At 44.2% G+C, this 13,527-nt stretch overlaps 1 protein-coding gene across 4 annotated transcripts in view; it reads left to right on the top strand.

Annotated features, from left to right (window-relative positions):
- The window catches only part of LOC118391768 (roundabout homolog 2-like), a 136,114-nt gene that overhangs the window by 80,852 nt on the left and 41,735 nt on the right, over positions 1 to 13,527 (top strand). For all 4 annotated transcript variants that reach the window (XM_052457762.1, XM_052457763.1, XM_052457760.1 and 1 more), the window contains exons 7-8: positions 3,364 to 3,488; positions 12,053 to 12,224. In XM_052457762.1, the coding sequence (XP_052313722.1) occupies positions 3,364 to 3,488; positions 12,053 to 12,224 (297 nt within the window). The remainder of the gene's footprint in view (positions 1 to 3,363; positions 3,489 to 12,052; positions 12,225 to 13,527) is intronic.

The raw sequence follows: 13,527 nt of genomic DNA, 5'->3' as shown, positions 1-13,527 counted from the left end.
TAAAGCACATCTTTACTCCTGAATCATTTAGGCTTGCCACAACAAAGGGGTTAAATACCTATTGACTCAAGACATTTCAGCATTACATTTTTTATTAATTTGTTTCAATTTCGAAAGCAGAATTCCACTTTGACATTATGGGGTGTTGTGTGGACACGTAGGATACGGGTTTCTAAAGGGTTCCTTGGCTGTCCCCATAGGATAACCATTTTTGGTTCCAGGTGAAATTATTTTGGGTTCCATGTAGAACCCTCTGTGGAAAGGGTTCTACCTGGAACCAATAAGGCTTCTTCAAAGGGTTCTCCTATGGGGACAGCCAAAGAACCCTTTTAGGTTCTAGATAGTAGCACATTTGTTTTTAGAGTGTAGACCAGTGACAAACTATCTTTATTTAATCCATTTTAAATTCAGACTGAATAACACAACAAATTATGGAAAAAGTCGAGGGTTGTGAATGCTCTCTGAAGGCACTGTACGTTTTTGTTGTACATGTCTCTGTCTGTGTGTGCACAAGCCTACGGTGAGATTACATAAGATGTGGGTATTATGCTGCGTTTCTTCACTATTTCAGCACTTGCGTGAGCCGTGAGAATGGGATTGAATCAATAAGAGTGCAGGCCCCGGAGATAGCTACTGAGACAGAATATGGTGAAACATAGATTATGGCTTTTGCTGGTGTTTACTTTTGTTCGCTAGCTAGCTCTTCTTCTTCCCCACCGCCCAACGCCCAAATGACAGACAGCAGGGGGATGTCAGATTTGACCTTGTTGACCTTTAGGGTTGGCATGTGGAGTCTCGTTTGACCCCTGGACACGACCCTCCGTGACCTCTGCCCTGGGTCTATTTTGCGAGTGATTTATGTCCCACTGTGCGAAGAGCGAGGGTGGCAGGGAGAAGGGGTCGATCGAGGAGGATGAAAGTTTGATGAATTGAAAGGAAATGAGAGCAGAGGTAAAGAGGATACTACCCAAGGCACTATTTTTGTGCTCTGCTAGACCTCTTCCGTTTTCCCTTTTACTTCCTCCTCTCTGTAAATGTACCTCCCTCCGTCTCTCTACTCTCTCGCTCTCTTTTTTGCCCCCTTTTCTCTCTGACCTCTCTCTGACCTCTCACCCCCCCCAACTATCTCTTCTTTCTTTCAATTTAATTTAAGGGGCTTTATTGGCATGAGAAACATATGTTTACATTGGCAAAGCAAGTGAAATAGCTAATAAACAAAAGTTAAATAAACAACAACAAAAATAACAGTAAACTTTACTCTCACAACAGTTCCAAAAGAATAAAGACATTTCAAATGTCATATTATGTCTATATACAGTGTTGTAATGATGTGCAAATAGTTTAAGTATGAAAAGGGAAAGTAAATAAACATAAATATATTGGTGTTTGTGCTTCACTGGTTTCCCTTTTCTTGTGGCAACAGGTCACATTGCACACTGTGGTATTTCACCCAACAGATATGGGAGTTTATCAAAATTGGAATTGTTTTCAAATTCTTTGTGGGTCTGTGTAATCTGAGCGAAATATGTGTCTCTAATATGGTCATACTTTTGTCAGGAGGTTAGGAAGTGCAGCTCAGTTTCCACCTCATTTTTGTGGGCAGTGTGCACATAGCCTGTCTTCTTTTGAGAGCCATGTCTGCCTGCGGCAGCCTTTCTCAATAGCAAGGTTATGCTCACTGAGTCTGTACATAGTCAAAGATTTTCTTAATTGTGGGTCAGTCACAGTGGTCAGGTATTCTGCCACTGTGTACTCTCTGTTTAGGTCCAAATAGCATTCTAGTTTGCTGTTTTTTTGTAGATTATTTCCAATGTGTCAAGTAATTATCTTTTGGTTGGGTCTAATTGTGTTGCTGTCTTGGGGCTCTGTGGGGTCTGTTTCTGTTTGTGAACAGAGCCCCAGGACTAGCTCTCACTCACTCACTCCACACACACACACACACACACACCCCACCTCTCTCCTCTCTCTCTACCCCCTGGCCTTCAATACCTTTCTTTCTACCCCCCTTCCTCCCCATCTCCAATTGAGAGAGAAAGTGAAATAAGAGAGGGGGGATCAGGCAGGGAGATGAGAAATCAATTAGGCACCACAAGGGCAAAGGTGACATCATTACACATTCAGTCCCTCCGTGCAAAATGAGCCAATAGCTCGTGGTGTGATCAATAGCAATCAAGAGGTTGCTGTATGTGTGTGTTTGGGTATGTGCGTGGGTGTGATAGGTCGTCATGGAGGAGAGATTGTGAGGATATAGTGAGGGGGGGTTCTCCCCTATTTCCCATTTTATTATTATTGTCTTTCAAATACATCATTTTTACAAGGTTGGATTTTTACAAGGGTTGGATAGAGAGGCAGAGTGGGATCCTCTATATGCTCCTCCAGCAGCCCATATATGGTAGCCAATTAGCATATAGAAGAGCAGGCTCCAATGACCCTATACTTTTGGCAAGGACACAGAGGCCAATGAGAATTCAACTAGCCAGTGCTAACTAGCTGCAAATTACACTGGGTCACATTCTTGTAAGTAGAGCTTTAAAAAACAATCCTAGTCCTATAAGCTGCAGTGGCTCTTGTTCGGGTCAGCATCGCAACGATAATATGAGGAAGCAAGTTTGTAATAGCATGGATTTTCGACATGAACAATTTTTTCTCGAGAGGGCTTCAAAACACGAGCCCATGAAAACAGATGTAATATGTGAAGAAATTGTAATTGAAGAAACCGTGCACAAGTTCGAATGTCGTTGCTGTAGCGACATGGACGTGATGCTCAGTTCTATCACTGCACCGAGCAGGACTCATTTTTGAAAGCTCTTTATCAATGTTAAATGTGGTGGGGCATCTGCCTACATGGAGTTTCTCGATGAAGACAAGTGTGTACGAGAAATTGTCAAGTGTGTACTGGAAAATGATGTCTGTACTAGAAATCCACACACACAAAGCGCCCTCATTGCATCTCTGTTTTCCGTCAAATGCTTTGTTCTCTTTCTGACATTTCAAAACACAGCCCTTTAAGCAGGTTTGGGTGTCAAAGTGGTGATTTAAACAGAGGTGTGTGTGCGTGTGTGTGCGTGTGTGTGTGTGCCCGTAGTGTTTGTGTTATATAGAAAGGGATGAACTGTTATCCTCACACAGAATTTTGGTGGGCCCCTAAGAATTGGACACGTGCACAGTGTCAGTGGTGACAGCTTGGTTGACATACACAGTGCATGCAGACCTGACACACACTCACATTAAGAAAGGGTCACTCACACACGTGTACACACACACATCCTGACGTAGAGAAATGAGTTAACACACAGTCCAGCAGAAATAAAAACATGCACATCCTTTTTAGATATTCTAACATACTCTTCCCTCTCTCTACAGTGCCCCCTCAGATTGTTGTTCGACCCCGGGACCAGATCACAGGCCAGGGTCGCACCGTAACCTTCCTCTGTGGCACCAAGGGCAACCCTCCACCTGCTGTGTTCTGGCAGAAAGAAGGCAGCCAGGTAAGACGCACACCATGGAATATTGTATCAGGTCAGGTCACAGTCATTCTGTATACACCAATATGACCACTCCACTGTGGAAACTGGTGTTCAGTCAGCATGGTTTTGGCACAAAATGGCTGACATGGATACAGATAAGTACAAAGTTGATGGTGGATGAAGTTACCACACATAATATAAACCTCCTTATGAAAACTGGTACAATATAAACACAATGCATTGGTATCATTAAAACATGGTTTAAAAATTGCCATGCGACCACCAACCTGGTTCGATTCCAGGCTGTATCACAACCGTCCGTAATTGGGAGTCCCATAGGGCGGCGAACAACGTCGTTAGGGTTTGGCTGGGGTAGGCCGTCATTCTAAATAATGAATGTGTTCTTAACTGACTTGCCTAGTTAAATAAAGGTTATCCTAAGGAGAACCTTCTCTAGTCTGTCATGTTCTTGGCTCTGCTAGCATTGAATGTTGCTATCAGGCTCTGCTTTCTCTCGGTTGAGCACAGTCCCTGGGCAAGTCACACTGAGAAACACACACATTGAAGGAATTGTTGATAGTATTTTAACTCAGCAGCTATACTCTTCCTGGGGTCCACAAAGGATTGCGTATATGGCGTCATGTCTGATTTTTAAAAAAAAACACACACAGGTGAACACTAGTGTCTGTGGTGTAATGTGCAATCCCCTTTATATATTACATTTTAGAGCAGATCTCACCAGGAGTATATAGGCTCCTTAGGCATCGAAGAGTGTGTGTGTGTGTGTGTGTGTGTGTGTGTGTGTGTGTGTGTGTGTGTGTGTGTGTGTGTGTGTGTGTGTGTGTGTGTGTGTGTGTGTGTGTGTGTGTGTGTGTGTGTGTGTGTGTGTGTGTGTGTGTGTGTGTCACTGGTTCTGCGAAGCATCAACATGCTGAAAGGCCTGGTGGTTGAGTGTGTGCATGGGAGCCTGTAGCACCGCTCTTAGGGACAGATGAGGGGGAGAGATGGAGAGAGAGAGAGATGAAGAGGGTGAAGGTGGAAAGAGGGAGTGAGGGGTTGGTTGGTATAGCTAGAGAGTGGGAGATGTAGAAACAAAGAGTTGCCAATGAGAAAGAGGGTAGGGAATGGGAAAAGTAAATGAATGCAGAAGGAAAGAGCGAAGGATTTCATGTGGGAGTACTGTATAGGAGGTGCAGAGAGAGAGAGAGGGAAAGAGGGAGGGAGAGAGAGGGAGAGAGAGAGCGCCCCCCTTTGTAGCCCTGCCAGGGCTGTGTTAGATAACACCAAACTGCCTGGCTCTAAATAGCACAAGACCCATGGAGAGCAGAACTGAGGGCTTCTCTTTGGTCTAGCTGTCTCTGGGCAGCGAAATGATTCCCTCTATCCCTCTGTGCCCCTCTCCTCCCTCTTTCTATCCCTCCCTCTATTCCTCTGTGACCCTCTTCTCCCTCTATCCCCCCCTCTAAGCATCACGGTGGAGCCCTCCCTTTCTCCCTCCTTCTCTGCCTCTCGCCATCACACACAATTATACCTTCACCCTTGACCTCTAGCCATGGGCTCTCCACCGATCAGCTCTAAGCCTCTTCGAGGACAGAGTCAAAGAGCATTGCACTCCTGAAAACTTGTGAAATACACATTGGAGGCAGCAAAAACCACACACACGTACAGTGCCAGTCAAACGTTTGGACACACCTATTCATTCAAGGGTTTTCTTTATTTTTATAATTTTCTACATTGTAAAATAAGTGAAGACATCAAAACTATGAAATAACACATATGTAATCATTGCAGTAACCAAAAAAGTGTTAAACACTGAGATTCTTCAAAGTAGCCACCCTTTGCCTTAATGACAGCTTTGCACACCCGTGGCATTCTCTCAACTATCTTCATTAGGTAGTCATCTGGAATGCATTTTAATTAATAGGTGTGCGTGGTTAAAAGTAAATTTGTGGAATTTCAGGTCAGTCAAGGTCAGTCAATCCGGAAATTTTAAAGTGCAGTGGCAAACACCATCAAGAGTGATGCTGAAACTAGCTCTCATGAAGACCGCCACAAGAAAGGAAGACCCAGAGTTACCTCTGCTGCAGAGGATAAGTTCATCAGAGTTACCAGTTTCAGAAATTGCAGCCCAAATAAATACACAGAGTTCAAGTAACAGACACATCTCAACATCAACAGTTTCAGATGAGACAGCTTGAATCAGGACTTCGTGGTCGAATTCCTGCAAAGAAACCACGACTAAAGGACACCAATACCAAGAAGAGACTTACTTGGGTTAAGAAACATGAGCAATGGACATTAAACCGGTGAAAATCTGTCCTTTGGTCTTTTGAGTCCAAATGTAAATTGGTTCCAACTTCTGTGTCTTTGTGAGACACAGAGTAGGTAAATGAATGATCTACGCATGTGTAGTTCCCACCGTGAAGCATGGAGGAGGAGGTGGATTGGTGATTTAGAATTCAAGGCACACTTACCAGCATGGCTACCACAGAATTCTGCAACGATACACCATCCCATCTGGTTTGTGCTTAGTGGGACTATCATTTGTTTTTCTACAGGAAAATGGCCCAACACACCTCCAAGCTGTGCAAGGGCTATTTGACAAAGAAGGAGAGTGATTGAGTGCTGCATCAGATGACCTGGCCTCCACAATCACCCGACCTCAACCCAATGGAGATGGTTTGGGATGAGTTGGACTGCAGAGTGAAGGAAAAGCAGCCAACAAGTGCTCAGCATACAGTGGGGCAAAAAAGTATTTAGTCAGCCACCAATTGTGCAAGTTCTCCCACTTAAAAAGATGAGAGAGGCCTGTAATTTTATCATAGGTACACTTCAACTATGACATACAAAATTAGAAAAGAAATCCAGAAAATCACATTGTAGGATTTTTTATGAATTTATTTGCAAATTATGGTGGAAAATAAATAAGTATTTGGTCACCTACAAACAAGCAATATTTCTGGCTCTCACAGACCTGTAACTTCTTCTTTAAGAGGCTCCTCTGTCCTCCACTCGTTACCTGTATTATTGGCACCTGTTTGAACTTGTTATCAGTATAAAAGACACCTGTCCACAACCTCAAACAGTCACACTCCAAACTCCACTATGGCCAAGACCAAAGAGCTGTCAAAGGACACCAGAAACAAAATTGTAGACCTGCACCAGGCTGGGAAGACTGAATCTGCAATAGGTAAGCAGCTTGGTTTGAAGAAATCAACTGTGGGAGCAATTATTAGGAAATGGAAGACATACAAGACCACTGATAATCTCCCTCTATCTGGGGCTTCACGCAAGATCTCACCCCGTGGGGTCAAAATGATCACAAGAACAGTGAGCAAAAATCCCAGAACCACACGGGGGGACCTAGTGAATGACCTGCAGAGAGCTGGGACCAAAGTAACAAAACCTACCATCAGTAACACACTACGCCGCCAGGGACTCAAATCCTGCAGTGCTAGACGTGTCCCCCTGCTTAAGCCAGTACATGTCCAGGCCCGTCTGAAGTTTGCTAGAGAGCATTTGGATGATTCAGAAGAAGATTGGGAGAATGTCATATGGTCAGATGAAACCAAAATAGAACTTTTGGTCTAGAGGATATCTGCATGGAGGAATGGGCCAAAATACCAGCAACAGTGTGTGAAAACCTTGTGAAGACTTACAGAAAACGTTTGATCTCTGTCATTGCCATCAAAGGGTATATAAGAAAGTATTGAGATAAACTTTTGTTATTGACCAAATACTTATTTTCCACCATAATTTGCAAAGAAATTCATTAAAAATCCTACAATGTGATTTTCTGATTTTTTCCCCCTCATTTTGTCTATCATATTTGAAGTGTACCTATGTTGAAGGCCTCTCTCGTCTTTTAAAGTGGGAGAACTTGCACAATTGGTGGCTGACTAAATACTTTTTTGCCCCACTGTATGTCAAATCAAATCAAATTTTATTTGTCACATACACATGGTTAGCAGATGTTAATGCGAGCGTAGCGAAATGCTTGTGCTTCTAGTTCCGACAATGCAGTAATAACCAACAAGTAATCTAACTAACAATTCCAAAACTACTGTCTTATACACAGTGTAAGGGGATAAAGAATATGTACATAAGGATATATGAATGAGTGATGGTACAGAGCAGCATAGGCAAGATACAGTAGATGGTATCGAGTACAGTATATACATATGAGATGAGTATGTAAACAAAGTGGAATAGTTAAAGTGGCTAGTGATACATGTATTACATAAATATGCAGTAGATGATATAGAGTACAGTATATACGTATACATATGAGATGAATAATGTAGGGTATGTAAGTAACATTATATAAGGTAGCATTGTTTAAAGTGGCTAGTGATATATTTACATTATTTCCCATCAATTCCCATTATTAAAGTGGCTAGAGTTGAGTCAGTGTCAGTGTGTTGGCAGCAGCCACTCAATGTTAGTGGTGGCTGTTTAACAGTCTGATGGCCTTGAGATAGAAGCTGTTTTTCAGTCTCTCAGTCCCAGCTTTGATGCACCTGTACTGACCTCGCCTTCTAGATGATAGCGGGGTGAACAGGCAGTGGCTCGGGTGGTTGATGTCTTTGATGATCTTTATGGCCTTCCTGTAACATCGGGTGGTGTAGGTGTCCTGGAGGGCAGGTAGTTTGCCCCCGGTGATGCGTTGTGCAGACCTCACTACCCTCTGGAGAGCCTTACGGTTGAGGGCGGAGCAGTTGCCGTACCAGGTGGTGATACAGCCCGCCAGGATACTCTCGATTGTGCATCTGTAGAAGTTTGTGAGTGCTTTTGGTGACAAGCCGAATTTCTTCAGCCTCCTGAGGTTGAAGAGGCGCTGCTGCGCCTTCTTCACGATGCTGTCTGTGTGAGTGGACCAATTCAGTTTGTCTGTGATGTGTATGCCGAAGAACTTAAAACTTGCTACCCTCTCCACTACTGTTCCATCGATGTGGATAGGGGGGTGTTCCCTCTGCTATTTCCTGAAGTCCACAATCATCTCCTTAGTTTTGTTGACGTTGAGTGTGAGGTTATTTTCCTGACACCACACTCCGAGGGACCTCACCTCCTCCCTGTAGGCCGTCTCGTCGTTGTTGGTAATCAAGCCTACCACTGTTGTGTCGTCCGCAAACTTGATGATTGAGTTGGAGGCGTGCGTGGCCACGCAGTCGTGGGTGAACGGGGAGTACAGGGGAGGGCTCAGAACGCACCCTTGTGGGGCCCCAGTGTTGAGGATCAGCGGGGAGGAGATGTTGTTGCCCACCCTCACCACCTGGGCGGCCCGTCAGGAAGTCCAGTACCCAGTTGCACAGGGCGGGGTCGAGACCCAGGGTCTCGAGCTTGATGACGAGCTTGGAGGGTACTATGGTGTTGAATGCCGAGCTGTAGTCGATGAACAGCATTCTCACATAGGTATTCCTCTTGTCCAGATGGGTTAGGGCAGTGTGCAGTGTGGTTGAGATTGCATCGTCTGTGGACCTATTTGGGCGGTAAGCAAATTGGAGTGGGTCTAGGGTGTCAGGTAGGGTGGAGGTGATATGGTCCTTGACTAGTCTCTCAAAGCACTTCATGATGACGGAAGTGAGTGCTACGGGCGGTAGTCGTTTAGCTCAGTTACCTTAGCTTTCTTGGGAACAGGAACAATGGTGGCCCTCTTGAAGCATGTGGGAACAGCAGACTGGTATAGGGATTGATTGAATATGTCCGTAAACACACCGGCCAGCTGGTCTGCGCATGCTCTGAGGGCGCGGCTGGGGATGCCGTCTGGGCCTGCAGCCTTGCGAGGGTTAACACGTTTAAATGTCTTACTCACCTCGGCTGCAGTGAAGGAGAGACCGCACGTTTCCGTTGCAGGCCGTGTCAGTGGCACTGTATTGTCCTCGAAGCGGGCAAAAAAGTTATTTAGTCTGCCTGGGAGCAAGACATCCTGGTCCGTGACGGGGCTGGATTTCTTCCTGTAGTCCGTGATTGACTGTAGACCCTGCCACATGCCTCTTGTGTCTGACCATTGAATTGAGATTCTACTTTTCTCTGTACTGACGCTTAGCTTGTTTGATAGCCTTGCGGAGGGAATAGCTGCACTGTTTGTATTCGGTCATGTTACCAGACACCTTGCCCTGATTAAAAGCAGTGGTTCGCGCTTTCAGTTTCACGCGAATGCTGCCATCAATCCACGGTTTCTGGTTAGGGAATGTTTTGATCGTTGCTATGGGAACGACCTCTTCAACACACGTTCTAATGAACTCGCACACCGAATCAGCGTATTCGTCAATATTGTTAACTGACGCAATACGAAACATATCCCAGTCCACATGATGGAAGCAGTCTTGGAGTGTGGAGTCAGCTTGGTCGGACCAGCGTTGGACAGACCTCAGCGTGGGAGCCTCTTGTTTTAGTTTCTGTCTGTTGGCAGGGATCAACAAAATGGAGTCGTGGTCAGCTTTTCCAAAAGGGGGCGGGGCAGGGCCTTATATGCGTCGTGGAAGTTAGAGTAACAATGATCCAAGGTTTTTCCACCCCTGGTTGCGCAATCGATATGCTGATAAAATTTAGGGAGTCTTGTTTTCAGATTAGCCTTGTTAAAATCCCCAGCAACAATGAATGCAGCCTCCGGATAAATGGTTTCCAGTTTGCAAAGAGTTAAATAAAGTTTGTTCAGAGCTATCGATGTGTCTGCTTGGGGGGGGATATATACGGCTGTGATTATAATCGAAGATAATTCTCTTGGTAGGTAATGCGGTCTACATTTGATTGTGAGGAATTCTAAATCAGGTGAACAGAAGGATTTGAGTTCCTGTATGTTGCTTACATCACACCATGTCTCGTTAGCCATAAGGCATACGCCCCCGCCCCTCTTCTTACCAGAATGATGTCTGTTCCCGTTCGGCGCGATGCGTGGAGAAACCTGTTGGCTGCACCGCATCGGATAGCGTCTCTCCAGTGAGCCATGTTTCCGTGAAGCAAAGAACGTTACAGTCTCTGATGTCCCTTGCTCGGATTTCATCAACCTTGTTGTCAAGAGACTGGACATTGGCAAGAAGAATGCTAGGGAGTGGTGCACGGTGTGCCCGTCTCCGGAGTCTGACCAGGAGACCGCCTCGTTTCCCTCTTTTTCGGAGAGTCGTTTTTGGGGTCGCAGCATGGGATCCATTCCGCTGTCGTGTTTGAAAGGCAGAACACAGGATCCGCGTCGCAAAAAACATATTCTTGGTCATCCTGATGGTGAGTTGACGCTGATCTTATATTCAGTAGTTCTTCTCAACTGTATGTATTGAAACCTAAGATGACCTGGGGTACTAATGTAAGAAATAACACGTAAAAAAAACAAAAAACTGCATAGTTTCCTAGGAACGCGAAGCGAGGCGGCCATCTCTGTCGGCGCCGGAAGTAATGGGAACTCCTTCAAGACTGTTGGAAAAGCATTCCAGGTGAATCTGTTTGAGAGAATGCCAAGCGCGGGCAAAAGGTGGCTACTTTGAATAATATAAAATATAAAATATATTTTCAGTTGTTTAACACTTTTTTCCCCACTATTCTACAATGTAGAAATAGTAAAAATAAAGAAAAACCCTTGAATGAGTAGGTGTGTCCAAACATTTGACTGGTAGTGTATTTACACTGCATGCATGTAACAAACACACACACACATACAGTGCCTCAGAAAGTATTCACACCCCTTGACTTTTTCCACATTTTGTTGTGTTACAGTCTGCATTTAAAATTGATTAACTAGAGTTTTCGTGTCACTGACCTTCACACAATACCCCATAATGTCAAAATGGAATTATGTTTTTAGAAATATTTACGAAATCATAAAAAATGAAAAGCTGAAATGTCTTGAGTCAACAAGTATTCATCCTTTTTGTTATGGGAAGTCGAAATGAGTTCAGTATAAAACATTTGCTTGTCACATAATACGTTGCATGGACTCTCTCTGTGTGCAATAATAATGTATAACATGATTTTTGAATGACTATGTCATCTCTGTACCCCACACATACAATTATCTGTAAGGTCCCTCAGTCAAGCAGTGAATTTCAAACAAAGATTCAACCACAAAGACCAGGGAGGTTTTCCAATACCTCACAAAGAAGGGCAGCTGTTGGTGGATCAGTAAAAATCAAAAAAGCAGACATTGAACATCCCTTTGAGCATGGTGAAGTTATTAATTACACTATAGATGGTGTATCAATACGCCCAGTCGCTACAAAGATACATGCGTTCTTCCTAACTCAGTTGCCGGAGAGGAAGGAAACCGCTCAGGGATTTCACCATGAGGCCAACGGTGACTTTAAAACAGTTAGAGTTTAATGGCTGTGATAGGAAAAAACTGAGGACAGATCAACAACTTTTTAGCTACGCCACAATTTGACAGAGTGAAAAGAAGTTAAAATGTACATAAGACAAATATCTAATTCTTACAATGATCTGAGCAAATTACAGTAAAAAAATTATATGCTTTACATGTGCTGACCAGTTTCAGCCTACCGGTTGTGTGACATGGTGTTGTGATGTTTTATCCCCCATGTGCTGACTGGTTTCAGCCTACCTGTTATGTGGTGTTGTGTCATTTCCTGCCTCCCCAGATCCTGCTGTTCCCCATCCAGGAAGCTGCCCAGTCCGGCCGATACTCTGTGTCTCTGAGCGGGGAGCTGACCATCACAGACGTCCTCAGTGAGGACTCGGGATACTACATTTGTCAGGCCATCTCTGTGGCCGGGAGCATCCTCACCAAGGCCCTGCTGGAGGTCGAGAGTGGTTAGTGTCTGTGGGAGGAACACAAACAAACACACACACACACACACACTCACAGATCTGTCGTAAATATATTGAAAAAGTGTTCAGGGACAGATGAATGTACACACAAATGATAGCACATAAACATGCAAGTGCAGATACACAATTATATTGTATATCAAGGTGCTCATACACACAAGTCAGGGACAGACACACACACACTCAGTCACAGCACATACACTGAGTGTACAAAGCATTCATTTTTATTTTATTAATTTAACCTTTATTTAACTAGGCAAGTCAGTTAAGAACAAAATCTTATTCACAATGACGGCCTACCAAAAGGCCTCCAAGGGGACGGGGGCTGGGATTTAAAAAATAAAAAAATTAAAAATATATAGGACAAAACACACATCACGACAAGGGAGACAACACAACACTACATGAAAAGAGACCTAAGACAACAACATAGCAAGGCAGCGACACATGACAACACAGCATGGTAGCAACACAACATGACAACAATATGGTAGCAACACAATATGGTAGCAGCACAAAACATGGTACAAATATTATTGGGCACAGACAACAGCACAAAGAGAAGAAGGTAGAGACAACAGTACATTCCGCAAATCAGCCACAACTGTCAGTAAGAGTGTCCATGATTGAGTCTTTGAATGAAGAGATTGAGATAAAACTGTCCAGTTTGAGTGTTTTTCTTTGCAGCTCGTTCCAGTCGCCAGTTGCAGCTGCAGCGATCTGAAAAGGTGCAACTCAATATTAGGAAAGTGTTCCTAATGTTTGGTATACTCAGTGTATCTACAGATAGCCCGTAGATTCTAGGCAGATGTTTATGTTGACTTACCTCAAACAATTTGCTTTGGAACACAGCATGTGTAGAGGCAAAGGCATTGCGCTTCGGTGCATGTGAGGCTATACAGTAATGACTGTCTCGTTAAAGATTGGATTCCCACAGTGCCGTAAACACAAGTCATGCCAAAGCATCCAAAACAGCCTCAATGAGTGTGTGTGTCTGTGTGTGTGTTTCAGTTTGTGTGCCTGTGTGTGTGTGTGCCTTTTCGTGTGTGTGCCTTTGGTGTGTGTGCCTTTGGTGTGTGTGCCTTTGCGTGTGTGTGCCTTTTCGTGTGTGTGCCTTTGCGTGTGTGTGCCTTTGCGTGTGTGTGCCTTTTCGTGTGTGTGCCTTTGCGTGTGTGTGTGATTGCACACTAACCTCTGACAGAAACCTAGCATGAGTTTCTCTAGAGCAGTGGTTACCAAACTTTTTATAGTCCCGTACCCCTTCAAACATTCAACCTCCAGCTGG

This window comes from Oncorhynchus keta, chromosome 12 (assembly GCF_023373465.1).
Source record: "Oncorhynchus keta strain PuntledgeMale-10-30-2019 chromosome 12, Oket_V2, whole genome shotgun sequence".
NCBI lineage: Eukaryota > Metazoa > Chordata > Actinopteri > Salmoniformes > Salmonidae > Oncorhynchus > Oncorhynchus keta.
Note: the sequence above shows the minus strand (reverse complement) of the source record. Positions and strands in the feature narration are given on the sequence as shown.